The 25,082-nt window shown below is 34.0% G+C and overlaps 1 protein-coding gene across 2 annotated transcripts; it reads right to left on the minus strand.

Moving 5' to 3' along the window:
• Positions 1-1,010: 1,010 nt before the first annotated feature.
• Positions 1,011-23,456, minus strand: LOC129298288 (uncharacterized). Of its 2 annotated transcripts, none has more exons than XM_054936697.1 (8): positions 23,101-23,456; positions 3,360-3,427; positions 3,129-3,230; positions 2,877-3,029; positions 2,703-2,791; positions 2,545-2,602; positions 1,921-2,161; positions 1,011-1,232 (listed from the first exon to the last, which is right to left on the minus strand). In XM_054936697.1, the coding sequence occupies exons 3-8, from the start codon at positions 3,156-3,158 to the stop codon at positions 1,114-1,116; spliced, it is 690 nt and encodes a 229-aa protein (XP_054792672.1). In that variant the 5' UTR covers positions 3,159-3,230; positions 3,360-3,427; positions 23,101-23,456; the 3' UTR covers positions 1,011-1,113. The 2 variants fall into 2 exon arrangements, with proteins under 2 accessions (XP_054792672.1, XP_054792666.1); XM_054936691.1 differs by having other exon boundaries at positions 3,338-3,427.
• Between the last annotated feature and the right edge of the window lie 1,626 nt (positions 23,457-25,082).

Consider the following 25,082-nt stretch of genomic DNA (forward strand, 5'->3'; position numbering starts at 1 on the left):
ATTGCATCCCCTTTCTTTCTAGCAAGATGTTGTTTCATTCTATGAATCCCTCCACTAGCAAATTCTTTTGCACAGTACAAACATTTTAGGTGAACTTTGCCATCTGGGAGCTTGATCTCAGCACAATGCTCCCATGTAGGATCTGTCTTCGATGTAACAGATTGTGTTGATGCAGTAGTTGAAGCATTTTCAGATGTCATTTTCTATAAGGCAAATTTTAGATTTGTCATTAAAAGACCTAATCAATATATAAAATATAAATAAAGAAGAGTAAACAAATCAGATTAAGCATTCCATTCCAGTGGTTAGTCTCAAATTGGCTATCAAGTATCAATTAATTGATGCATTGTCAATGAATGCTTGTAGGCATCTTAAAATCCATTACACAATCATTATATGCAGGCATATATAGCATTTAATCAAATTAAGTCTTCGATAGATAAGGAATTTGAACTTCTAAGGAATTGAAAATTTGAAAGAAATAAACATTGAAACTTACTTAGATTGTTAGATGATAAAGTAGAGCCAAACCAGGAAGAGGATAGCTCGGTGAGGATGAGGAAGAGGAGGAAAAGATCACTTGTAGGCTGTGGTTGCTCTTGTTGATGCCAATCGATAGGGGAAGATGAAGGAAATCAGTAAAGTCACAGCTCTGGCAAAAAAAAAATTTAGTGAAGTCATAGTGGCAGAAGAGCTAGAAATCGATGCTGAAGCCTGAAAGACAAAATCAAAGCTCAAAGAGACAAAGAAAATGCACAACGCTAAAAACAGAAAGCTACTGCCACACTGCCAAAGTTAGAGAGAATGGGAGGAGAAGAGCAAAATCTGAAGTTTGAAATCACAGTGCGAAGCTTGAAATCGAAGCTCAAAGAAAAAGTGTGATGCTTGGAAATGGAATCGGAGAATTGCAACTTAAACTAGATGGGCCGATCGTGACTTCACAGCTCTAAACTGAAACCGTGAAACCAAGAAATGAAACAAGAAGCCAAACCAAAAGCTTTGATGTTGTGATGCAGTTACCCAAATGACATGATCAAAGTCACCACTTGCTTCTTCTAAAAGCTTGTTATGGATATGAGTTGCTAAAGCTGTTTTGCCCACTCCTCCCATTCCCTATATCCCAATTGCTGATGCCTTATCTTCCATTATCCACTTCCATATTTGATCAATATATTCTTGAAACTCTTCCCCTACTAAATTTGTTGCTGGTAATACATAACCTTTAGAAGATCCTAGCAACAAGAGTAGCAGTAATCAATACTCAACATCAAGTCATAATAGGAATCACATATTTCTAGGACGGGAAGTGATAAAAATAAAAAAGAAAATTAACATATCACATTTAAATTCAATCTTGATTTGTATGATAATACTTATATATAGTCAAAATTTTTAATTAATAAACGACAATAAAAATCAGTCTGACAATTTAAGTTCATATTGTACATACCTGTTATCGCACTGCTATCAGATCGGCAATGTTATATAGTAGTGAATGCTGGGCTCTAACGGGACAGCAAGAGCATAAAGTTGGAGTAGCAGAGATGAGAATGTTACGATGGATGTGCGGACATACACGTAAAGATAAAATTCAAAATGAGCACATACGCGAAAAAGTGAGGGTGGCACCTATTGAGGAAAAAATGGTAGAAAATCGGTTGAGATGGTTTGGGCATGTACAAAGAAGACCAAGGGAGGCACCAGTGAGAAGAGTGGAACATATAACTTTGAGTCCGATTAAGAGAGGTAGAGGAAGGCCTAAGAGAACACTCTTGGAAGTTGTTGAACGCGATCTCTTAATTAATAATATTTCTAAAAGCTTGATAAACGATAGTGCACAATGGCGTCTTACAATTCATGTAGCCGACCCCACCTAGTGGGATAAAGGGTTGTTGTTGTTGTTGTTGTTGTTGTACATACCTGTTATCAAATCAATATGGTCTCTCTTAACTTTTCTATTAGAATCATCCAATTCTATATATGCCTCTCTGCCAACATTTTTAGGGCTAGCACGCCTTCTCTTAACTCCAGACATATATGAATCTTCTTTTGCTTTTACTTGTGAACATTCTGCTTTGCAATATAGATTTGCCTTTTCCTTATTCAGGTTACTGTTAAGTAACTGTAGAGCTAGATTCAGCCTTGCTTCATCGCTGTTAACCTGCATTATTGACCATATTATATATGTGAAAATATGAAGAGTGAGAATGTCTATATATATATATATATATATATAGCCTATACTCCCTTTGGTCCTATTTATAAGGCATCTTCTAGAATTAATTTTTGATCGAAAATATAGGACACTTTATAGTAATTAAATCACTTTTTTCAATTTTACCCCTTCTTGATTAACATGAATGTATTTAATGCAGTTGTATTATTATTTAAAGCCAAAAATAAAAGTGAAAATACCTTTCAGTTTTTGATGATATCAAGAAAAAATTAATTTTTCTTAACATACGTGAAACAGTTAAAAGTGTCATATGATAAGGATTTGAAGGAGTATTTGATATATGGTAACTGATTTACTATTGACAGTACCTGAATTGAATGAATCCTTTGTTGCATAAAGTTAATAACAAATATGCCACCATCATACCTACATATTGATAAAAAATATAATTACGATGACATTGTGATGAATACTTCTCGTTTTTTAAAGTAAGCCTTATAATTTAAAATAAAAATCGTCAACTCACTTGTTGGACTCTAATGGAATATTATTCGCCATCGTCTGATCAAATTTTGTGAACGTAGTATCCTTGAAGAGATTTTCCATGGCAATCAGCTGACCATAAAACATTAATTATAAAAAAAAACAGAGAATAATCAATCAATTAATGATATGAATATTACAATCATCTAACACTTACCAAATTTTGAGTTGTCTCGTCACGTTCTATTTTAGTCATATATTCATCATCTAATAGAGAATCCCATATTTCAACCAATTTATTCTTTAAATCATTAAGGTATAAATAAAAATGTCCATCTAACTTTCGCCCAACATGAACCGGAATGAATATCTGTGATGAATGAATGAAATGAAAAATTAAATCAATATATAGTTGTCAAAAAATGTAATTATATCTATAATAAATTCTAAATAAATGGAAACATAGTACCTTTTCACAGTCAACCAAGTGATCAGACATGTAATTTTCTTTTATATTATTCTGTTTGACAAAGTTGAGGAAGTAGCTTACATGGCCACTATCTGCTATTCTCTATAATTACATCATGGATCAACAAATAAAAAGTTCAAGTCAATGAAATAGTTTTGAATTGCAAAACTAACATCTTATATTTAATTTAAAAAGGATTAAGAAATCACCGAAAATGACACCGGAAGATACCAATGACGAGGATTAGCTTTGTCCTTTCGTTCAATGTCAGTAAAGATCTCAACAAAAGCATCTATCACCTAAATTACAATGTAGCAAAAATGCATGTAAGTATGTAAAATAGCAACAGCAGCATGTATATAAATAAATACTTACCAATGGATTCAAGCAAGTCGGTGGTTTAAGTGTGGTGAAGTCATATTTATGCAAAAATGAATGTGATGAAGAAAAAACCAGGTACTCGTCCCTGGAGAACATAAAAGGTAAGAGTCTCTACCATTTAAAAAAAAAAAATTATCGATGGTTATTTTATAGCCTTTTTAGCCGGTTTAAGAAGGGACATAAAAGCCACACACACACACACACGTATATAAATTATTACCAACGTATCAGTAAAATTAAATATTAACTTTAATTTCAATTTTTTATTAAATTAAGTGTACATAAATTCATAATTACGCTTAAATTCAAAAAACTTTAACCCAAAGTTTCTTAATAAAAAGTATCTTTCAACCTGCTTTTTAAAATTTGATGCAAAACTAATGTCAGATATTCAAATTTATTATAGAAAAAATACCATCTGTTTGGACCAAAATGGTGCATTAAGCTGGGGTTGTAACATCTCAAAATTTTTTTCCATAATTTATTAATCTAATAAAGGGTAATTATGAAAACTTAAGTTTAATTAGGTTTGAGGATAGTTAGAAATAGATATTGGGTTTGACTTTAGCTTTTGGATTGGGTTCGGAAGTGAATTGAATCACCCGGGTTCAAATTGTAGAGAGAAGTGGATTTTTAGCTTAACACTATAGCATAAAAATTGTGACATGCCGCAACATAATTTCCTGAACCAAAGAGATGACCAAGAGAGTGTTTTCTCTACTAGGGCATCAACTCTTGGGCATTTTAGAGGTGTTTGAAGCTTAGTTTCACTTAGGTATGCCTTCTTTATCTCTTCTTCCCTCTATATATTTTAGAAGTGAGATTTAAGATTTAGAGATGATGATCTCTAAATTTAAGGCTGAGTTTGAATCCATTAGTCTAAATGGAACTAATATGAGTTGTTTAAGTATTCTATACATAGTTTAAAAGCTTTTACATGGTTGTAAGCTTGGGTCATCCATTTTGGACAAACCCTAGACCTCCAAAGTGTGATTTTGGATTATTGGGTGTTATATTAGTGATTATTTAAGTTAATATAAGCTAAATGGAGTTAATGAGAGTTAATAAACCTAATGGTTATGCTTAAGTGCAAGAGATTGGAATTTTGGATAATTAAAGTGTTGATTTATGGAAGTTGGAAGAATGTTTATGATAATTTTAATAATGATTGGTATAATTAATTGTAGATCAATCATCTTGTGTACCATTCAAACTTTGGTATAGCTTGTGAAGAACTTTTATTGAGGAGTAAACCTTTGACCTCTCAAAGGTTTGAGGTAACTAGGAGAAACCTAGTTTATATAGTTGAATATTAATTGGTTATTTGTTGAAATGGTTGATTTGAAACATGTTTAATATTTTTTAAACTCATGATGCAAATTTAGCAAGGTTGTTAATGCATTATTGTTGCAAATTATATGTATGTTCATATACATGCTAATAGTGATGATAAATGAGAAATTGTGATTATGTACTAGTTGGTGTATGGAGTGAGTTGGTGTGAGTATGGCTATGTGGATTCATAATATAAACGGTTAATTAGAATGCATATACATATGTGATATACGTGCATAGCATGATGATTAGCGGGAGTTTGCTTAGGGAGAGGAGTAGTTGACTTAGCCCACATGGTATTGGCAGCGACCATTGGAATCAGGAGCTTGCTTTGTCACTGACCGTTGGAATCAGGAGGTAGCCCTTGTCCTATGGTTGACTCAGGACTATCCTACTTATTTTGTGAGAGACTTAAACCTAACTAGTCTCCACTGGTTCATAAGGGGGCTAGATTAGGGGTACGACATTCCATGGTTGTTAGTATTAGGGGAAACTGGATTACACGAGTGAGTTAATCCTAGCCTAGTAGCTCCTCACAAGTAGAAGGTTGGGTTAGTCCATGAAGAATGTAGCCACCGAATAGCCATCGATTTTATGTCAAAGGTAATAGAAGGGTACAAGGTTGGCATATGATCATGCATTTAGTCCCGACCACATGGTTGTTAGTATTATGGTCCGGTGCAGTTTAGGGACACATGGTTGGTATTATTGTAACCCTAGGTTGTGCATTATTGATATATATATATATATATATGATTATGTATTTGAAGCCTAGTCATATGGTTGTTATTGTTATGGCCAAGACTATACGTTGTCATACATGTTTTATGTGTGTATTTATTGCAAATTGCATCCATTTTTTATTAATATACAATTGTATAAAATAGATGAAACTTGGTTACTGAGTGGTTATACTCATTCCTTAATTTTCAATATTTTTAGGGCCTAGCTTATTGGATCAAGATTGAAGAAAACGTGCTGAGGCAAAGGATTGTAGAGTAATTCTTTGTATGCCTCTTTATGTTATTTTATGTGTACTAAGATTGTTAACTTGCCAACTAGGATTCACATAAATATTTTTGTACTACTTGCATACTTGTATATTTTATACCCTGGGTTAGTGAGTTTTGGTTGTAAACCCTAGTATTGGACTAAAATATTTGTGTAAGTAGGAATATGTGTATTTTTGACTAGTTTGGAATGAAAATGATTGTCTCGTGCAAGAAATTCCTCCCTCTTGTGTTTTATGTGTTATGGAGTCAAGTGGTGTGGTGAATTTGCTAAATATGTATTTTTGGGTTGAGTGTAGTTTTTTTCATGAGTCATGTATGGTCTATTGAGTGTGGTCTACAGGTGGTTATAAATTTATGGCATTTGATTGTGATTTTGGACACCCTAGTTATGTTTTGAAAATATAAATGGGTAACTTTGCATTTTGGTGTCTAACTTTTGATTAAGAAATGATTTGAATGTGAAACCAGTGCCATTAACTAGAGCTTAGAGAAAGCTTTCTATAGACACCAGGTCATCTCAATTGAACGTTGGATGAAGAATTGGAATGCATTGGAAGTTTTGTTAGAAATCTGCCATGGCAATTTTTTGTTGTTGTTATAGGTTTCTACATTTTATGTCGCACCATAAAATTTTATGCTGTAGCATAATTGTGCCGAAGTTAGTTTTTTTTTTTGCCTTTTGTCTTCAATTTGATGTTATCTTACCTTGTATGATGTCCGTGCCAGTATTGTTAAAGGAAAAAAGCACACTCAAGGCACAAAGTCGGTAAAACGCCTTAGGCATAAGGTGCTACAAAGGCGCACGCCTGAGTGAAGCAAGGCACTACTATAGATAAAATGCATAATATATAAATTATAGACAACAAACCATAGATAAAATGATAAATATAAATCTACTTCAATCATAAACTTCTACAAAACTACTACAAAATAATATAAACTATTCCAATAATCAATCAAGTGCATAAAATGTCTTTAAAATATGAAAAAGCAATATTTAAGCCCATAAAAAAATCAAACTAAAAATCTGAATCAAACTTAGATATAGCAAGCTCACGACTTTCTCCTCCTTCATTTTTGGATTTATATCCTTCATCATCTTCTACTAACTCATCTGAATCAAAATTTGCTAATTTCTCAATGTTGGTAATTGGTTGTTTTCCTTTAGCTCTAGATGAGCTAGGTTTTTTTTCCTTTAGCTTGGCTTTGGCTTCTTGTTTGTTTAATTTGTTCTCCAACACCTCCTGCTGATGTAATAGCCCCCTATATTAACTCTTCATTCTTATCATCACCAAAAACATGCTCATCTATTGCGTCCTCATCGACATCCATCATACTACCAAGTAGCCATTCATTACTTTTATCAATATTCACTAAGGAAATAGGATCTACATCTTGCCCATCATATTTATTTTTCAGTGCTTGATTGTATTTCACAAAGACCAAATCATTGAGTCTATCTTGAGCAAGCATGTTTTGCTTTTTTGTATAAATCTAAGTGGAAAAATCATGTATAATAATTAATTATCTTAATATGAAGTGAATATATGATAAAACATAGCATTAACCTATTTTAAAAAATTGAAATATTTAAATTTAACTTGCTCAAACACATTCCAGTTACATTTATAGCCTGATGCATTACAAGTAAGGCTTAGTATTCTGATTGCCAAATATTGTAAATTAGGGCTAGAGCTTCCATAAGAAGCCTACCATTCCGCTACAAAGTCATAAAAATAATAAATAATTATTTAACTAAATTAGTAAAACTAAGACTATTAAATAACTAATGTGTGATTATAATATACTTGGAGCTCTTGTGTTCCTTGTTCTAATGGCCAAATCAACCCTTAAAAAGTCCTTCTAGTCTTTTATATATTGTTAATTCATTCATGATCTTCTCTTGGGCAGTTGGGTCTTTCACAAGTCTCCCTATGCAAGATATTAGGCCCTTAGTGATTTCTTCATCAAACTCTATATCTGGATTGTCATAATAATATTATGGAATTAGGAGATGAGCTATAGCATGTAGAGGTTGATGAAGTTGGCAATTCTACCTTTCATTAATAATATGAAAAATCTCTCTATACTTATCTTCATTATTATCAAATGCCTTTTGAATTACCTCTTTAGCTCTATCCATTGCTTCATATATATAACCCATGGCTGGTTTTTTTTCATTATCTACAAGTCTTAGCACTCAAACAAAAGGTCCCATAACCTTTAATATATAAGAAATAATATTCCAAAAAGAAGGCATAAGCACACTTTCAATCACACACTTTCCTTTAGGTTCTCTTGACCACTTACTTGATTCCCACTTCTCTGAAGTAAACATAGTCCTCAATGCAATTTTCTATTGATGAATGCTTTTAAGAGTAAGATATGAAGTGCAGAATCTAGTTTTGCCAAGCCTTACTAACTCCTTTTGCTTAGTGAACTCTGTCATCATATTTAGAAGTCCCATATGGTTATATATATACCCTATAAAATTGATTGCTCTTGCTAAAGTCTTTGATGCTGTAGGAATTTTTCCAATGTCTTCTAATATAAGATCTACTCAATGTGTTGCACATGGTGTCTAAAAAAGATTCAACCTTTTCATTTCTAATAATTTACTAGCAGCTTTAAAGTTAGACTCATTATTAATCACTATTTGAATAATATTCTCTTCCCCAACATGGTCAACAAAATCATCAATGAAATTGAACGATCTTTATATTGTTTTAACATATGACGATGCATCAATAGATTTTATAAACATTGTGCTAACTAGGCAATTCACTAAAAACTTTATCGAGCTTCTATTTGTTCGGCTAGTCCACCCATCAAGCATAATGGAACAACCTTTTCTTTTCCACATATCTCTATGATTTTTCATCATATCATTTGTAAGTTCAACTTCTTTCTTCAAAATTGTCACTCTCAACTCATTATAACTTGGGGGTTTTAGATTTGGACCATATTGCCCAATAGCTTCAATCATAATTTTAAAGGAATCCATGTTAGCAACATTAAATGGGATGCCAGCTTAGTAGAAAAATCGACCAATGTATTGATAAACCATAGCTCTTCTCTCTTTCTCAAATTTATCAGTTATATTTCCATCTCGCAACTTTCCTTGTTTTCATAATTGAATAACTTGCTCTGGTTTTCTCATAAAAGAATCCATGGGACCTTTTTGACTAGGCTTTTTTGATGTAAGCATGGCATTTTTTACTTTCTTTCCAAACAACTCCTCCTCCTCCTCCTCCTCCTCCTCCTCACCATCCATGCATACTTATATCCACAACATTTATAATTGGGTTATCATATGTCTCTTTTTTTACCTTTTTTCTATCCATGTAATCTTTCAACTCCTTCCTCACATTATCAGGGCACTTCAAACATTTAGTAGCAATCCTATTACCTCTAACTTGATGCAACTTAGCTCTATGAATCCCTCCTTTTATAGATTTGTTACAGAAGGAACAAGTTACAGTATTGGTGTCATTTGGGTCACTCAAGAAATTATATTTCCATCCAAGGTCTTTTCTCTTATTTTATTCTTGTTACTTGTTTTGACCTTGACCACTACTTTCAGCCATGGAAACACTAAAAACTAAGGAAAAATACTAGGAAAAGCCAAAAAAGAGAATGAAAAATTAAAGGTTTGTTTTTTGAATGATTGTTTTATGTGTTGTAGTGCTAAAAGCCTAAAATTAAAAAAATCAAATAAGAAAAATAGAAAATAATATAATATTTGAAACTTAAAAGTTAGAACATGATTGTTAGAGTGCAAGACGTAATCCTTGGAGATATTGCTCACTTGCTCTAAGCCTCAAGACACATTGATGCCAATACCAAATAACAGTAACAGGTTTTCTTTTTATATGCTAAAAACTATATGTTGGGAGAGATTTTAAAGTCTTAAACTTTCTTACAAATTTTCCTTTAGATAGCAAAATTTTCTCAATCATATTTAAAATTTAAATCAAAGATAATTTCTTATAATTAATTAAAATCTTTTTCTATATATAATATTTCATTATCTTTTATTTAAAATTCAAATTTTTCCTAATTTATTATATGTTATACGTTTCTTTTCTTTTTGAAGACCTAGTATATTATCTCAAAAGATAGGATAAGATTTGTTAAATCTTTTATAATTGTTTACTATATTTTTTATCATATTTTAATGGATGATATTAAGTGATTAGCCACGATGTCAAACTTATGGCCAGCTAGCATACTTGCACGATACCCAGTCGGTGAAGTACACCTTGTCTTCTTGAGTTCTCATCTCTGATTCTTGTATACCCAGTCGACATTAGCAGCCAAACAAGAGCAAACTTCTACTCTTCTCTTCGATTCTTTCACACTCAGTCAGCATTCTTTACTCCTTCATCTTCCTTTGTTGTCTTCTCTTCTGAAATCTTCCATCTTTGTCTTCTCTTTTGATGTTCTCATCTTCAATGCTTCTAGGAACTATTAGTTGTGAGCCTTTGGGACATGTGAGGTGCACAAGGTACTCAAAGGCGAGCGCTTGATGAAACCTATTGCCTCTCTTTACTTGAGAGGCGATGGCCACGTTCAACACCTCACCTGAGTGCCTTAAGCGCTGAGGTGAGCGCCATTAACAACACTGGTCTATGCTTCCATATACATGTTTTCCTTTGATTTTTATTTATGAAATAATTTTTTTAGCATGTTAATTTTTGAAAACTTGAGATTTTATTCATGTAAATTTTACAAACTTGATAATTCATTTAGGTTATTCTTGTGATTACCTTAAATTTTGGAGATAATTGTAGATTAGTAAGGGAGATCTTATAGGAGCTAAATCTATTAAGGCCCATTTCAGATGGAACCATATTGCCAAGTCCAATCCATTAAAGTTACACCTTGGAGGACTTAGTGAAATGTCCCATTTTGATGGAATGGTGGCCGATCTCCCTTAACATAGTACACCCACGGATCTCAAATTTGTATGAACAATTATTTCTCTTCTTAACAAATGACATTCAAATTTAAAGGAGTATATTATTGCCTCTCTCTATAAAAAGCAATGAGTGTGTAACTAAAGGTCTCTCTACAACTCCTTTAACACTTAGCACAAGTCGAACTTGCCCTGAGCAAACTGACCTAACATAACTGCAACCTTGTCCAACATGTCCCTGATAAGGAAGCTGTATTTTACACTCAACAGATGCAGAAGGTAGAGGAGGAGAACAAAATCTGCGTTCTCACATCATAAGAATAGGAGTATTTCTATTAACAGTAGGAAGAACAAAAGCAAAAAGAGAAAGTTAAATTATGCCAGGTGATAGCTAAGACCATGCAATATTTAGTTAATCGATTTGCAATCTATATAGCAATCCATACAAAAACTTAGGAGACCTCTTAGTAGGATAATTTAGGGAAGAACCCACACGCAAGAGGTATGAGGGGTAACCCTTTAGTACCAAGGAGTTAGTTAGGCCTCAACCATTAGCCAATGAATGTTACACTTCACCATGCCAATAAGGATTAGCTAGCTAATATGGATACTTTGATATAAGAAGAAAAAACTCCCTATAGGTGCACTATTACGCCCATGCAACCCCTTTAAGTAACCAAACTACTTATGAAGTTACTCCTTTATAAGGTGTTAAAGGCTTAACGGCTAATGCATTAAAAGTAGGGAATAGAGCTAACATTCATACAGTAAGAGAACTACCCTTAGTAGACCCAAAAGTCATTAAAAAGGTGGTTAGATAAATGTATATACCTAGTCTGAGGCCACCCTTTTCCCTAAGGGTTTCGTATCTCATAATTCATGCTATTCTTAAGAGTAGATGGTGCCTCGACCTTAGAAAACATTACAAGATTTACCTTATATTATAGAGAGTTTAGCCACTTGGACAACATGAAGGTAAGATTGCTCCCCACTTTTAGCCCTTTAGGTTAAAGAAAGTAAGAAACAATCTAACAGTGCTATATAAGAACAATATACATTCAACACAAATAAGAAAGATAAAGTTTTCGACTTCCTCTTGAAGAAGTTTATCTCACTCCTAAGAAACCAAAAGCTCCCATCTAAGGAAGAGTGATGAGAGAGGGAATATTGCAAGTACTATTACTCCCAAAACCATTCTGCCCTAAGTTGTCTTAGCCTTTTAAGAATGCTATCTAGGAATACATCAATCATGGAATTCTCAAGTTCTCAAAGTAGAAGAAAGGGGAAATGGTGACAAACAAGAACCCTTTCCCTCTGGTGGAAACCATCAATGTACTAAAGTTAGGAAAACCAAAGAACTAAGCATCAACTAGAACAAATTATACTCGAGAGTGTCACATGATCCGAAGGAAGTCCAAAAGGAACCAGTACTAGCTACAATACCCATAGAGTGTTTGGAGAAGAAGAAAAAAGGTACTTGAAAAATAGCCATCAAGCCAAAGTAGTAAGTCTAGGACAATCTAAGTAAGATGTTAGGGAAATTCAACTATTATGTGAAATATTTGGCAACCTAGGTATAGGATAGCTGCTCCTTGGGAAACTAACTGTATGACATGACATAAATCCACCTAAGCACTAAGGAAGAAAGTAGAAATAAAACTACATCTAGTACATTTTTGCCACAAGGATGATAAAGAAGGTTAGTAGTACCCCTTAGAAAAACTCCAACTATGTAGTGGAACCTTTTTTATCACCAAAGGCATTGATCCCCTTGACCAAAACCTAAAAACAAAGGCTTCAACTAAGAGGGAGTTGCTCCTTAAGCCTCCAAAAGGGAAGTATAGACCAAGAGCCACAAAGCACGCTAAGTTAAATGAGTCCCTCAAGAGTATTAACCTTGTGAAAAAGTTTAGGTCAATATTGCTCACCCTTAACACATTTTGGTTGTATTTAATCTTGTTTTCTTCAATAACTCTAACCTTGCTTATTGATTTTCAATCAAACCACATAATAAATCCTTTAAAGGATGGTGACAAGGACAAGGAAGACTAGAATGCCATAGCTCAGACACTTTTAAAAGACCTAAGGAAGCCCTAGTACTAGCTAACTAGAGGGTGGAAGCCTTCACTAATGAGATTGCTAGTAGTCTTGAGCTTAAGTATCTAGAACTACTAGCAACTGAACAGAGCTCTTAAATTTCAATCATTCAAAATCTAGGAAAGCCTTAAAAAATCATGATGGAAAACCTACTGCACATATGATACAACATCTCAAACTACTTAACATATAAACACATCTAGATAATATTTCTATCTCTTAAATGTTGGTGGATAATGTTTCTGTCGTCAACATGCTACTAGTGAAATTACTTAGGAAAGTAGACAAGGCATAATAAGACTTGATCCTTACAAATATGATTGGGCATCATTTAATAGAGATGAGTCTAAGATGGTTGGGGTTCTTCCTATTGAGATCACTGTGGGCACAAAGTGTGCTTTAGCAGCCTTCTTTGTGATCAACTCTATAGCCTAATACCAAGCCCTCCTAGAATAAGACTGCATTTATAGTAATAAGTATATTCCATCCTTACTACACTAATGGTAAAGAAGGATAGTTGTACCCTTGAGGAAAACTCCAACTATATTATAGAACCTCCTTTGTCACCCAAAGGCGCCAATCCCTTTAACCAGAACCTAAAAATAAAGGCTTTAATAGAGAAGTGCCATGGTAAGATGCCAGGTAGACCAAGCTTAGTGAGTGGGAGTTATTCCTCAAGACTCAAAAAGGAAAGTTTATATAAAAATCCATCAAGAGTACTAACTCAAATGAGTCCTTCAAGAGCAACGACCTTGTGAATAGTTGAAGTAAACATTTAGCACTGCTCACTATCAATAAGGTTAGTTCTCATTACCTTTATGTTCTACTATTACTCTAGCCTTGTTGCTTTTCAGTCAAACCAAATAGAAAATCCTTCAAAAAGATGGCAAAGATGTAAGGGATTATGTCATGGTTGAAGAATGGAGGAGTGAGAGGAGGAGGAATACTAGAATGCCCTCACTTAGACACTTTTAGAAAACCCAAAGGAAGCCCTAGTACTAGCTAAATAGAGGATGGAATCCTTTGTTAAGGAGATTGCTACCAGTCTTGAGCCTAAGTGTCTAGAACTACTTGTAAATAAATAATTCTTTTAGGTTTCAATCATTCAAAAGCTAAGAGAGCCCTAGAAAATCATGATAGAAAAACTTACTACACATATAATGCAGCACCATAAATTACTATGCATATAAACAAATCTAGATAATGTTTTTATCACTTAGATCTGTGTAGATAATAGTTCTATTATTAATGTGCCATTAGTGAAATCACTTAGGAAAGTAGGCAAGATGCAACAAGACTTGATCCCTATAGATATGATCGGGCATCATTTAATGGAGAAGAGTCTAGAGTGGTCAGGGTTCTTCTCATTAGGATCACTATGGGCACCAAGCATGCTTTAATAGCCTTTTTCTTAATCAATTTTACTACCTAATAGCAAGCCCTTTTAGGACAAGACTAGATTCATAGAAATGAGTATATCCCATCCTTATTATACTAATGTCTCATCATATAGAAACAAGATAAAGTAAAGGTGGTATGGCCAAATAGTAGGCTATTAAACACCATGGTAGACTTCATAGACATAAAATATAATTATTCAAACTTGGGACCCCTTTTGATTTTGTTACCAAGTCAAGACACCCTGGCAATCTAACCAACACTAAAGAAGGGGTCCCAATATGACATTTTGACCTAGAAACAAGTACGGCCCTAATTCTAAAAAGGGGCCAAACTATTGAGGCTATCATTAAATTAGCAAAATTATGATGGTGGCTATAGCATACAGGCTATAACTAGCACATCCATGCAAAAGTATAAAGTATAGCAGACCCTATAGGAACTAATAGAACAGATGGAACAAGAAGCCGTAAATGCTATTTTTTTATGATATGATAGGCAAATTCATCAAAGTTTATGTAGATAACGTAATGGTAAAGTCTAGGAAAAAGGAACTCCACATTAGGAATGTCAAGGCTTTCCTTTAGAGAGCAAGAGACTTCAACCCTAGACTAAATCCCTTAAAGTGTGCCTTTGGGGTATAGGTCGAGACCTTTTTAGGTTTTCTATACATCAACATGGAATCAAAGTTGAAAAGAATAAAGCAAGATTCATACTATAAGAGTAGGCTAATTCTAATAAGATGTAACTGTAATATCCTAGATTTTAAACTTTAGAGTGTATTACTAACTAAGGGGTGAATTTATAATTTAGTGTGTGATTAGGGTTTTGGATGATGGAATGTTGTTTTAACCCTTTGGGATGTTACATGGACAAATTTGAGTAGAAGAATAGCATTGCAAAGTAAAGTGTGTGAGCATAATGAGGGGTTTCCTTATTGTGCCACATGCTATTGCTAGTGCTAAATGCGTCGTAGCGTCTGGCACAAAAAATTAATAGATAAGGATGTGGGAGCTCGTGGAAATAGAGGGAAAAATAAAGAAAAAAGGCATGTGAGAATGGAGAGAAGGGGAACTCTGCTAGGGAAAGCCATTTTAAGAGCTCAAGAGATATTTTTGACCTGTTACTTATCAAGTAAGTCTCGTACCATCTTAACCTCTGATTCTACACTATTTTCTCTCAGTTTAAACTATTGAGAAATTAAATTTGAAAGTTTTAAGAGGTTGATTTCTTACTCTATAATAATAAAAAACTCTTTAGAGTTAAATTAAAACTTTACAACTAGTTTAAGCTTTAATGATTAAGCTTTGAAGCTGTAGGCTCAAATTAGTCAGATCTAAAAAGAGAAAATAGGTAAAATTTAGGAATAAGTGTATTAAAGTCGCAGTAGATGATGTGCAAGGTTAGAAGAGTGTAAATGGACTCGAGTAGCAAAATTGATATCATTTAAATGTTTAGTTGTGGTAATTAATACTATTAGTCAATGTAGTAATTGACTATGAGTGCCGTTATTTATGTATATTCATGTGGTTAGTGTGTAGGTTGAGCAGAAGGAACTCGAATAAGGAAGTATACCACAAGTAACCTTTCTTAAGAATAGAAGGGTTGAGATAACCATATAATTTATTATATTTATTAACTATTATAACTGTATAAGAGTGAATGAACATATGATGATTTGATGTGTGATATTTTTATAATAAATGTTTTACAATATGCATGGTTTTAGCATTCAAAAATGTTTTGAAATTCTTAATGATTTGTTAATGACATTCAAATGAAATGAATATATATATATATATATATATATCTTGTGAGTTGTGGAAAAGTGGTGATTTATGTGTGATAAAAGTATGATCATAGTGGGTGGGAGTTCACCCTATGTGTATATAGGTATGTGTGTGGAGATGACTGTGTAAACAAATTCATATAGTTTAGCTGGCACCATAGGACATCTGGTACAGCATTATATTAGGACTGTTACCATAAGACATCTAGTTTGGCAACTGCTTAATACCCATAAGAGTACGGTTAGGAGTCAACGACACCCCTATCATACGTGTGTGTGTGTGTGTGTGTGAAAGGAAAAACTATAGTTTAGAAGTGGGATAGAATACCTTTGGCCAGGTGTTTCTACCACTAAAGGAGTATTCGGGTCAATACATGATTGATCCATTAGAGTCTATGGTTTCAAGTCAGGGAGTTTGGAGGATTGGTAGATAGATGATTATGCTAATGTTGTGATTATGTGAAAATCATTTGGCAAAAAGGGAGAATTATGCTTATATTTTGTATTATAACTAATACTTTGGTGTTATTTAGTTATATGTGGTTATTTGTATTAATGAGTATTTAATGAACTATTTTGATTATTGAGATTATTACCTCATTTGTGGTTATTTATATTTTTACAAGTTTTGACTCTAGTAGTGCAAGAGGGAAAGATAAGAGCTGGAACTAGAGGATATCTCTTTCTAGTTGCCCATAGTAAAAAGTTGGTGTAATGAATTTATATTATATAAGTTTTGAAAATTGTATATAAGTTGCCATAGGATTGTGTAAATGTGTATAGTCTTATGGGTGCTAAAATGTGAGTGGGATTTGTATCCTAGCCTAGTCATGTGTGCATAAATGTGTTTAAAGAAAATGTGTTATTTTGGGCTAGGGAGTTGTTGAGTGTATGTATAAGAAAAGTGAAACATGATGAATGTGACAAGTTTAGCCAAGAATGTGTACTATATGAGAAATTGTGATTTATGCCTAAGTGTATGTTAAATGGGAAGTTTACTAGCCAAACTTGTATATGTGTGATATTGTATATATAAATGATCAATCAGGTGTTAGTTGTCCCATTGGATATGGTTAAGGCCCTAGGAGTGGCTAATGACTAATGGTTTCAAATTATAATGCTCAAGTAGAAGATTTTGACTTAAATTGATTAAAATATACTTGGATGTCTAACTTTTAAATAGGATGTTAAATTTAAACAAAAACAATATCATTTGTTAGATTTTGAAACAAGCTTCACATGGGCGCTTGAATCACCCTAATCGGATATCGGGTGTGAAAACGAGGCATGTATGTTCAAAGTTTGCATTAGAACTGTTGTTTTGATAGCAAAACTTGATACATATGCTGTGACGCATGTGTTATCAAGCTGCAACGCATGGCACAGAGCCAATGCTAGTGCCTCTGTGCCACTTGCCGCGGTGCGTGGCCTGTTTTGATAAGAATATGTTGTATAAACCATTTTCTTGTAATTTTCATATGCATGAATGTAATTCTTCCTCTATGTACCAATTTATAACTTGAGTATTTTAGAAATGGTTTTCAAATATTTTAAATTGAGATCCCAACCTTTCTTAAAAGATTTTATTTGTTAAAGTATGTGTTTGAATTTGAATGGTAATGTCAAAAAGGGTATTATAGTAACTACAATGACTCTTGGGCAAAGTCAACTATCTTAGAAGTTTCAGGCTAAAAAATAGTAGCAATCTCCTTAGCAAAGACTTTCACCCTCATGTTAGCTAAGATTAGGGCTTCCTTTGGGTCATTTGAAAGAATTTAATAAAGGGTATAACATCCCAAATTTTAGCCCAAGAGTTATGTTAATTAATTAAGAGATTTATTTAGTTAATCAGGATGAATAAGGATTAATAATAAGGTTTAGATGGCCATTTAGGCCTATTGGACCCTCTAATGGGTTTAGAATAAGGCTTGGAGAGTTATTAGGCCACCTTGGACCTAGATTTTTAGGCTTTAAGAGGATTTTTTGTTCACCATGGTGGATGGCCTTATGCATTGTGACAAGTGCATTTCTAGCAAAATCATTTAGAGATTTATTTTGGAGTTCCAGTAGAGAGAGGAAGTAGAGGGCTCTATTAAGGCTTGTCTTAGGGGTCATTTACAGCTTGTCTAGGGCCATCCACACCTTGGGTAAGTTTCCTACTCTCTCCTTCTTTCTTCTTCTCATTCATTCTTTGAGTTTTCTAGCTTTGGAGGAGGCAACCCGAAATGATAGCTAAATTGGGATGTTTTAATGACTTCAATGAAGCCTATGGGTGATCTTAAATAGCTTTAATCAATGGGTATGAGTAGTCAACATCTTTGAATTCCATTAATGAAGAGTTTAGAGTTAACTCTAATCTTAAATAATTAAGTTAATGAGGGTAGCTAACAGTGATTATTAAGCTTAATAGGAGTTAAACAAACTAATGGAAGTTATTTTTTAGGCTAATTATGCTTAATCATGCTTAATGGGAGGTTTAAGATTTAATGATGATTAAGGGTTAATTAGTGACGGTCAGTCATTAATGTTGTTTTTAGGTCTTTATTGTAGACTGATTGTGCACAGAATTTATATTCAAAGAAGCTCATTTGGGAAATCCAAATTAGACACTTAGGGTGGTAGCCTAAGAGTAGAGGTAACTGGTAATCCACAATAGATGGAGTCGTGTAGCATTGGTCACGATAGATGGACTTTTAGCTAAGACAGGCAGGTACAGAAGTGCTGAAATGATTGTTTTATCCCTATTTCATCCTATTCTCTATGCTATTTTCATTTTCAATGTTTCCATTTATCATCTATACTTTGATTCTTGAAAATATTCTAACAAATTACTTTTATGATTTTTAAATGATTTCTTTGGATCCCAAATTTAGAAATAGTTTTTATAAAATTTATTTCTCATATAGCCATGGTTGATCCTTAGTAATTAAGAGGATCATGTTTTGTTGACTTTAATTAGAGTTAATGATAGAGGCCATTACAAAGGGCATTCCAATCTTTCTCGTCCTCATCACTCCTTCATTCTTCTACCATTACCTGTTCCCTTGCATATTCACCATCCTTTGATTTTTTTGTTTAGACTAACTAAAAAAGCAACAAGCAAGGTTAAAGTAATGGTATAACATAAAGGTAACAAGAATTGACCTATGTTAAGGGTGAGCGACACTTAATGTGGATTGTTTATAAAGTTGTTAGTCCTAAGGGACTGATTTAAGTTGGTTCCTCTATAGCTCTTTGTCTAAACTTCCCTTTTAGAGGCTAAGGGAATAACTCCCTCTTATATATTGAGTTCTAAGGTAGCCTAGCATATTATAAGAATGCTAGCCTTATGAGGGAGTTGTGGAACAATCTTAACTTCATATTATTAAAGTGGTTAAGCTCTCCACACTAAAATGTGAACCTCACTATGTGCTATTATGTTGAGGTGCCATCTTTTCTAAAGAGGATGGTGAACTCTAGGACATAGAATCCCCTTATGAATGAATTCTTATAGTCGATGTATTTTGGGTACGATTTATGGAACTCTAACCTTGGCAAAGGCTTCAAGCGAGGCTTATATAGCTCTTTCACTACTTCCTTAACAACTTCAAGCTTCATCAAAGGTGGTTCTCTAGTTGCATGGTTTTCTATTCAAATCCTCTCTCCATGCATATTGCCCTTTGGACCCTCAGTGTTCTATATGTTATCCAATTCATACAAGTTACAGTTATTGGAAGGGTTAGTATAGGGATAATAGTGCCTTTAAGAAGGTCCTTTGTCCTTCCTGTTAGAGTAACCATGCTACCTTGCCTATCCCCATTAATAAGCTGGAGTATATTGTTCCTCTGTTATTGGCTGAGGTTGAACAAACTCCTTCTTCCTAAAGGGTTAACCTCGAGCACAAGGCTCTTGTTGGGGGTGCCACCGAAGGATTTTCTTTAGTTACTACTTGAATTGTCATATACATGGCAAACTAGTTGCTCAGTGCTTATATGGTTTCCATAATGATCTGGCATAATTCAGTATACCTTCTTTGATCTCATTCTTCCTGTTATTATTGAAAGAACTCCTACTCTTGTGCCTTAGAGGTTTAGATCCTTTCTTTCTCTTTAGCTCTCTCTATCTGTTGAATGAGGAGCAGTGCCACTTTATGAGCCCTTTTTTGACTATCCTTGTCATATTGCCTCTATAAGTCCTTTAAGGTCTTCTTGGCTTGCTCATATTATGACTTAAAGCTCTTCTACAGGCTCGTCAGGTATAGGTTAAAAGTTTTCCTTATGTCAAGTGGCTCAATACAAAAGTTTGCTACAGGCTCATCTAGATTTAAGTAGTTAGAGGATTCATAGTTTGCTATAAAACCTACTCTTGTAGCATTGCACTCCAAATCTTGAGGTCCAGCATGGTTTTTATCATCAAAATTTTGGAATGAGTGTTTCTTAGCATTGTCCTTAACAATAGGGTTTGATTGGGCATGCCAAAAAACTGTGTTGTCCTAATTTTGGGTGACAGAGTTAGAGTGTCATAACTCTTTAGGTGTTTGAGAGTATAGGCATGGTAGAGGAGCGTGTCCTCAAAAGAATAAGTTGAAATCAGATGATCAAAATGGGTTCCCAAGATCCTTTACCATAATTTCCTAAGAGAGTCAAGTGACTTATGAGAATAACAATAGGTACACCATGAATGAGTGTGAAGCTCGATAACATTACTTGAAAAAGTAAGTACAATGTGATGCTTTGTAAAAATAAAGAAGATAATACTAGGAAACTAGCCTAGGATGCTAAGTTTACATAAGGAAGATAAGTCATACAGAGCAAGATTGAAGACAACACGAAGTCAATAGTTGAGTAATTGCACATGGCAAGTTTGGTGTAAATTTAGTAGAGCATCAAGAGTCTTGAGTTATGCGCTTGTTGCCTCTTTATAGAAAATGGCAACGTGCTACTTTTCAAATTTGAGTGTGGTGCCAGTAGGAACAGTTAATTGTTTGCACATTTAGATCCCTAAGGAGAGCTCCATCATGCAAATTAATGGGTATGGATGCGCTAAGAATATCAAAGAGTTGATAGAGTAGCTGCAACTCTATCAAGCCTTCCCTCAAAACGCATTATCTCACTTATTTGTGAAAGGCTGGACTGCTATTAGGTCGAGTATTCTTCTTTTCTAGTTTAAGCTTTGGGAATTATCACACCTTGGCCTGATGTTTCAATTTTGGTTCAAACAACCACTTTCTGAATCCTAAGGTCCAATATGACTTTTGTCACTAAAATCTTTGCATTAGGTATTTCTCAGTATTGCTTTGGCAAGCAAGTCCTACCAATAATGTTGGCATTGGTTTGAGTTTTAGGTGTGGAGTGTTGTTCCTAACTGAAATTTCCATTCATGCTAGTGGAGTAAATTCTCAAAAGAGTAATGTATCAAACAACTATCCTTTATTACCATAATTTCCTTGGAGTGTCAAAGTGAATTAAGAGATTAGGGTATGGAAGTGCGTGTGTAAAATAGAGTTGTATAGTACTAAAGAGTAATTACAATGAGGTGCTCTGATAATCAAAAGGAAAAGCAAAGTAATGAGCTTAGAAGGTCTATACTAGAAATTCAAGCTCAAGCAAGGCGATGTTGCAATAATGCTAGGTTAATTGAGTTTGCTTATGACAAGTTTGATTTGAGCGGAGTGTTGAATGAGTTGCAGAGAAACTTTCAATCATGCCCTTGTTGATTTTTATAGAGAAAGGCAATGATATACTCCTTTGAATTTGAATTTCATCTGCCAAGGGGAGCAATAACTATTTGCACTGAAATGAGAATCGTGGGTATGCCTCGTTGAGGGAGAGTGGCAAGGAGAGCGCTCACTCTAAGTTTCTCAAGAAGTAAGTAAATGGCCTTAGGATTTGGCCGCCATTCATCAAAATGTGGCATTTCACTAACTCTTCCAAAGTTCATCATTAATGGATTGGACTTGCTTATGTAGTTTCCTCTGAGTTGGGCCTTAATGGATTTACCCTATGCCTAGTGCGTTATTTTGGTCCAAACATCATCAATCAATTTTTGATATTCCTACGACCAGCAGACATAAATGTCATGTTAAAAATGCTTTTGTGTATTAATAAGTGGTTTAAACTTAAAAAAAAATTAAAAAAAGAACTCACTTACACACAAAAAAATATAATCGTTTCAAGAGTATATATCTATATCTAACCATGAAGGGTCGAAAACAAATTGTATCAACTGCAATTCCCGTTCATTCGGTGGAGGAGAAACTAAAAATGGCCCAACTTTTATCTTCTCCTTTTGCTTGGTGCCTGCATTTATTGGTATTTTCATTGTTCCTTTCTCCATTGGAGTTGGCTCATCCAATATATATAAGCCTGTTTTTTTTTTGTAAAAAAAATTTAATAACATACAGGTCAGATTAACAAACTTGGTTCAAGTTTCCTCACTCCAAATACTATTTATGTTTATCTCGTCAAAACTAAAATATGATATTAACCATTATGTTTTGGGAAAAATCAGCAGATAGTTTCTCTTAAAAGCTGATGAATCTCCTAAAACATACACAAACAGCTAGCTTGTCCAAAAATGAAGCAAATATTTTTCACTTGTAAATTCCATTCAAAACACCATAAACAGTCACAATTGAAATTATCCAAGCAAAGTTCAGACTAATAATGAGAAGCTTAAATGACCAATTTGTAACATGCACAAGTCTTACAAGACTCGATAATGATCGATCACCGAGGGAGTTACACAAATCTATGAGTCTTGACTGGACCTGGGGAGACCATAAAGGAGAGTTTTGCAACAATGGAAGAAGCTTTTCCTTGTGTAATCTAAGAAGTGATTTGAAGGAGGAAAAATTATTTAATTCGAAAGTCGATATAAATAATTTATTTCTTAATAAATTATTTTGCAGTGGAACGATGATCACACATATATGCTCTTCAAGCGTTGCAAGTTATTATATATAACATCCCAAAATAGAAGTGACCAAGCATAATACACCCATACATATTCAGGAAGTCTATCAGATTTATATACACACAGACGCAAGGTTTGAGGCGCTACCGGAGTGTTGGACAACCCTAAGGCCTGAGTTACAGGTCCAACATCTTCAGGCGATCTGGGATAATCTTGTCTCTGTGCTATCGGAAGTTTCTGTTTCTTCAGGCAATCTGAAGCAGAATGGCGGGGTGAAGGGAGAAGGGTCGTTCAGATGTAGAAGGGAAGAAAAGGGAGAAGCCGAGTGCCGACGAAGAACGGTGCCAGGGTCGTGTGTGGTGTCTTGCGTATTCTCTTGTTCGTTCGTATGTTGGTTCCGTCTTGGTCGGCGTTCACTGTGCTCGCCGGATCTGGATCTACATCTGCATGTGGTCGCGTGTAGTTTGGTCAAGGATGAAGAGCTGCAAACTGCATTTGCGACAAAGAAGGAATATTCAAGGACCAGATTGTGGGAGAGCAGGAGGGTTAATTATAAATAATATAATTATTATAATTTATTTGCTTCTAAATGTAGTGTTATAATTATAATATATCAAAAATTGATCGAAATAAGCAATTAAACTTGTCAAAATATTTATAATATATGAAATTTAGAATCTAAAATATAAAATATCTAGAATACCTTTAAAATTTAAGAAAATAAGAAAGAATCTAAAATCTGGCAAAAAAATCTAAAATATATACAGCAAATAAAGAAAATATCATAACTGAAATATCACAATATAACATTATAATTTTATAATGTTCTGAATATATTTTATTTTTATTTTTATTTTTATTTCATTTGTTTTGTTCACTAAAAAATAAATTATATGTGAAATAGTTGTAAACTGATCTAAATCAATTTCATAACTTCTACTCGTTATAAATTTGTTTTTAAGAAGTTTCGGTTTTGCTGTTCTTATATTCAAAATCCTTTAAAAATTTAGTTTAACTTTTATATCAAATATTTACATATTTTTTTTGTGACAAAAGTATTTGGTGTTTAACTTCCTCTTAAGTATCTATAGTTGCCTGATCTAATATAATAAAGGCAAGAAGTCCGACCACGACAGTGGAGACGGTGAGCACCAAAGATTGCACGCAGATGATGGCTAGATGGAGATGGGGTCAAACAGTCCCCAATCTTAAATGTTTGGCTGGTGCAAGGTATTGTAATGAGGATTACATTATGTAAAAGAAATTACCGTAAATGCTGTAATGAGGATTACATTATATTAGACCTATGTAATCTCCATCCCTCCACCTTTTTACCACAATACGTACCCTCCTCATTCACTCATACCCACCTCCCTCCATCTCCTTCTGATCGCACTCCTTCATCATATTTGCCGGCATCCCATTACACCGTCATTATCATCGGCATCAAGCTCGCCAACCTCCCTCCATCTTCTATATATTGTCCCTGGCCTTTGATTTCATCAACAGAAGCCTTTGTCTTGGACAACCAACCACCATGAGATTGAACACTGAGCACCATCTTTTCTACGTTTTATATTCGTTCCTCTTCTATGCTTCTTGTTCCATCCTCCTTCCTTGCTTTTTGATGGAAGCCTTTGCATTGGATGACCGCCATATATCACCTTCCTCTTTGATGCTTCTTATTTATGTTTTCCAAAGTCTGCATTTTGAAGGAAGAGGAAGAGGAAGAGGTTGACAGGGTCAGTATGAAAAATTTGTATTAGGGTAGGCTTGTGTAAATTTTATATCGGAGCAGAGATGGGGAAATAGGCGGGCTTAGCCTTTTAAGGCCTAGCCCTTAAAGGCTTAGGCCAGAAAGCCCGATTTTCCAAATTTTGAACAAATCTTAAGGCCCCGGCCCTTATTAAAAGAGCTCAGGGCTAAGCCCAGAAGCTCGTTTCAAACAAAAAAAAAAATCAATATTATAAATTAATTTTATTTTTTTAGAAAATAATTTTATTCAATATCATAATATTTAACATTATAATTTAACTCTAAAATTTAATATAAACTAAATTAAGGTCTCACATTATTTAAAAAATAAATAAAAGATTTCAAAGTCTAAATATATGTTAGTTGATGCTATT

Source organism: Prosopis cineraria, unplaced genomic scaffold (genome assembly GCF_029017545.1).
Source record: "Prosopis cineraria cultivar Desert tree isolate PC_DT_omini unplaced genomic scaffold, ASM2901754v1 PC2, whole genome shotgun sequence".
In the NCBI taxonomy this organism is placed as follows: Eukaryota; Viridiplantae; Streptophyta; class Magnoliopsida; order Fabales; family Fabaceae; genus Prosopis; species Prosopis cineraria.

Bases quoted from the DNA above. Each gene is read 5' to 3' on its own strand.
- LOC129298288 (XM_054936697.1), bottom strand. From the start codon at position 3,158: ATGTCTGATCACTTGGTTGACTGTGAAAAG. The intron at 3,030-3,128 runs GTACTATGTTTC...CATTCATCACAG, and splicing joins ACTTGGTTGACTGTGAAAAG to ATATTCATTCCGGTTCATGT. The intron at 2,603-2,702 runs GTGAGTTGACGA...ATCAATATGTAG, and splicing joins ATTCCATTAGAGTCCAACAA to GTATGATGGTGGCATATTTG.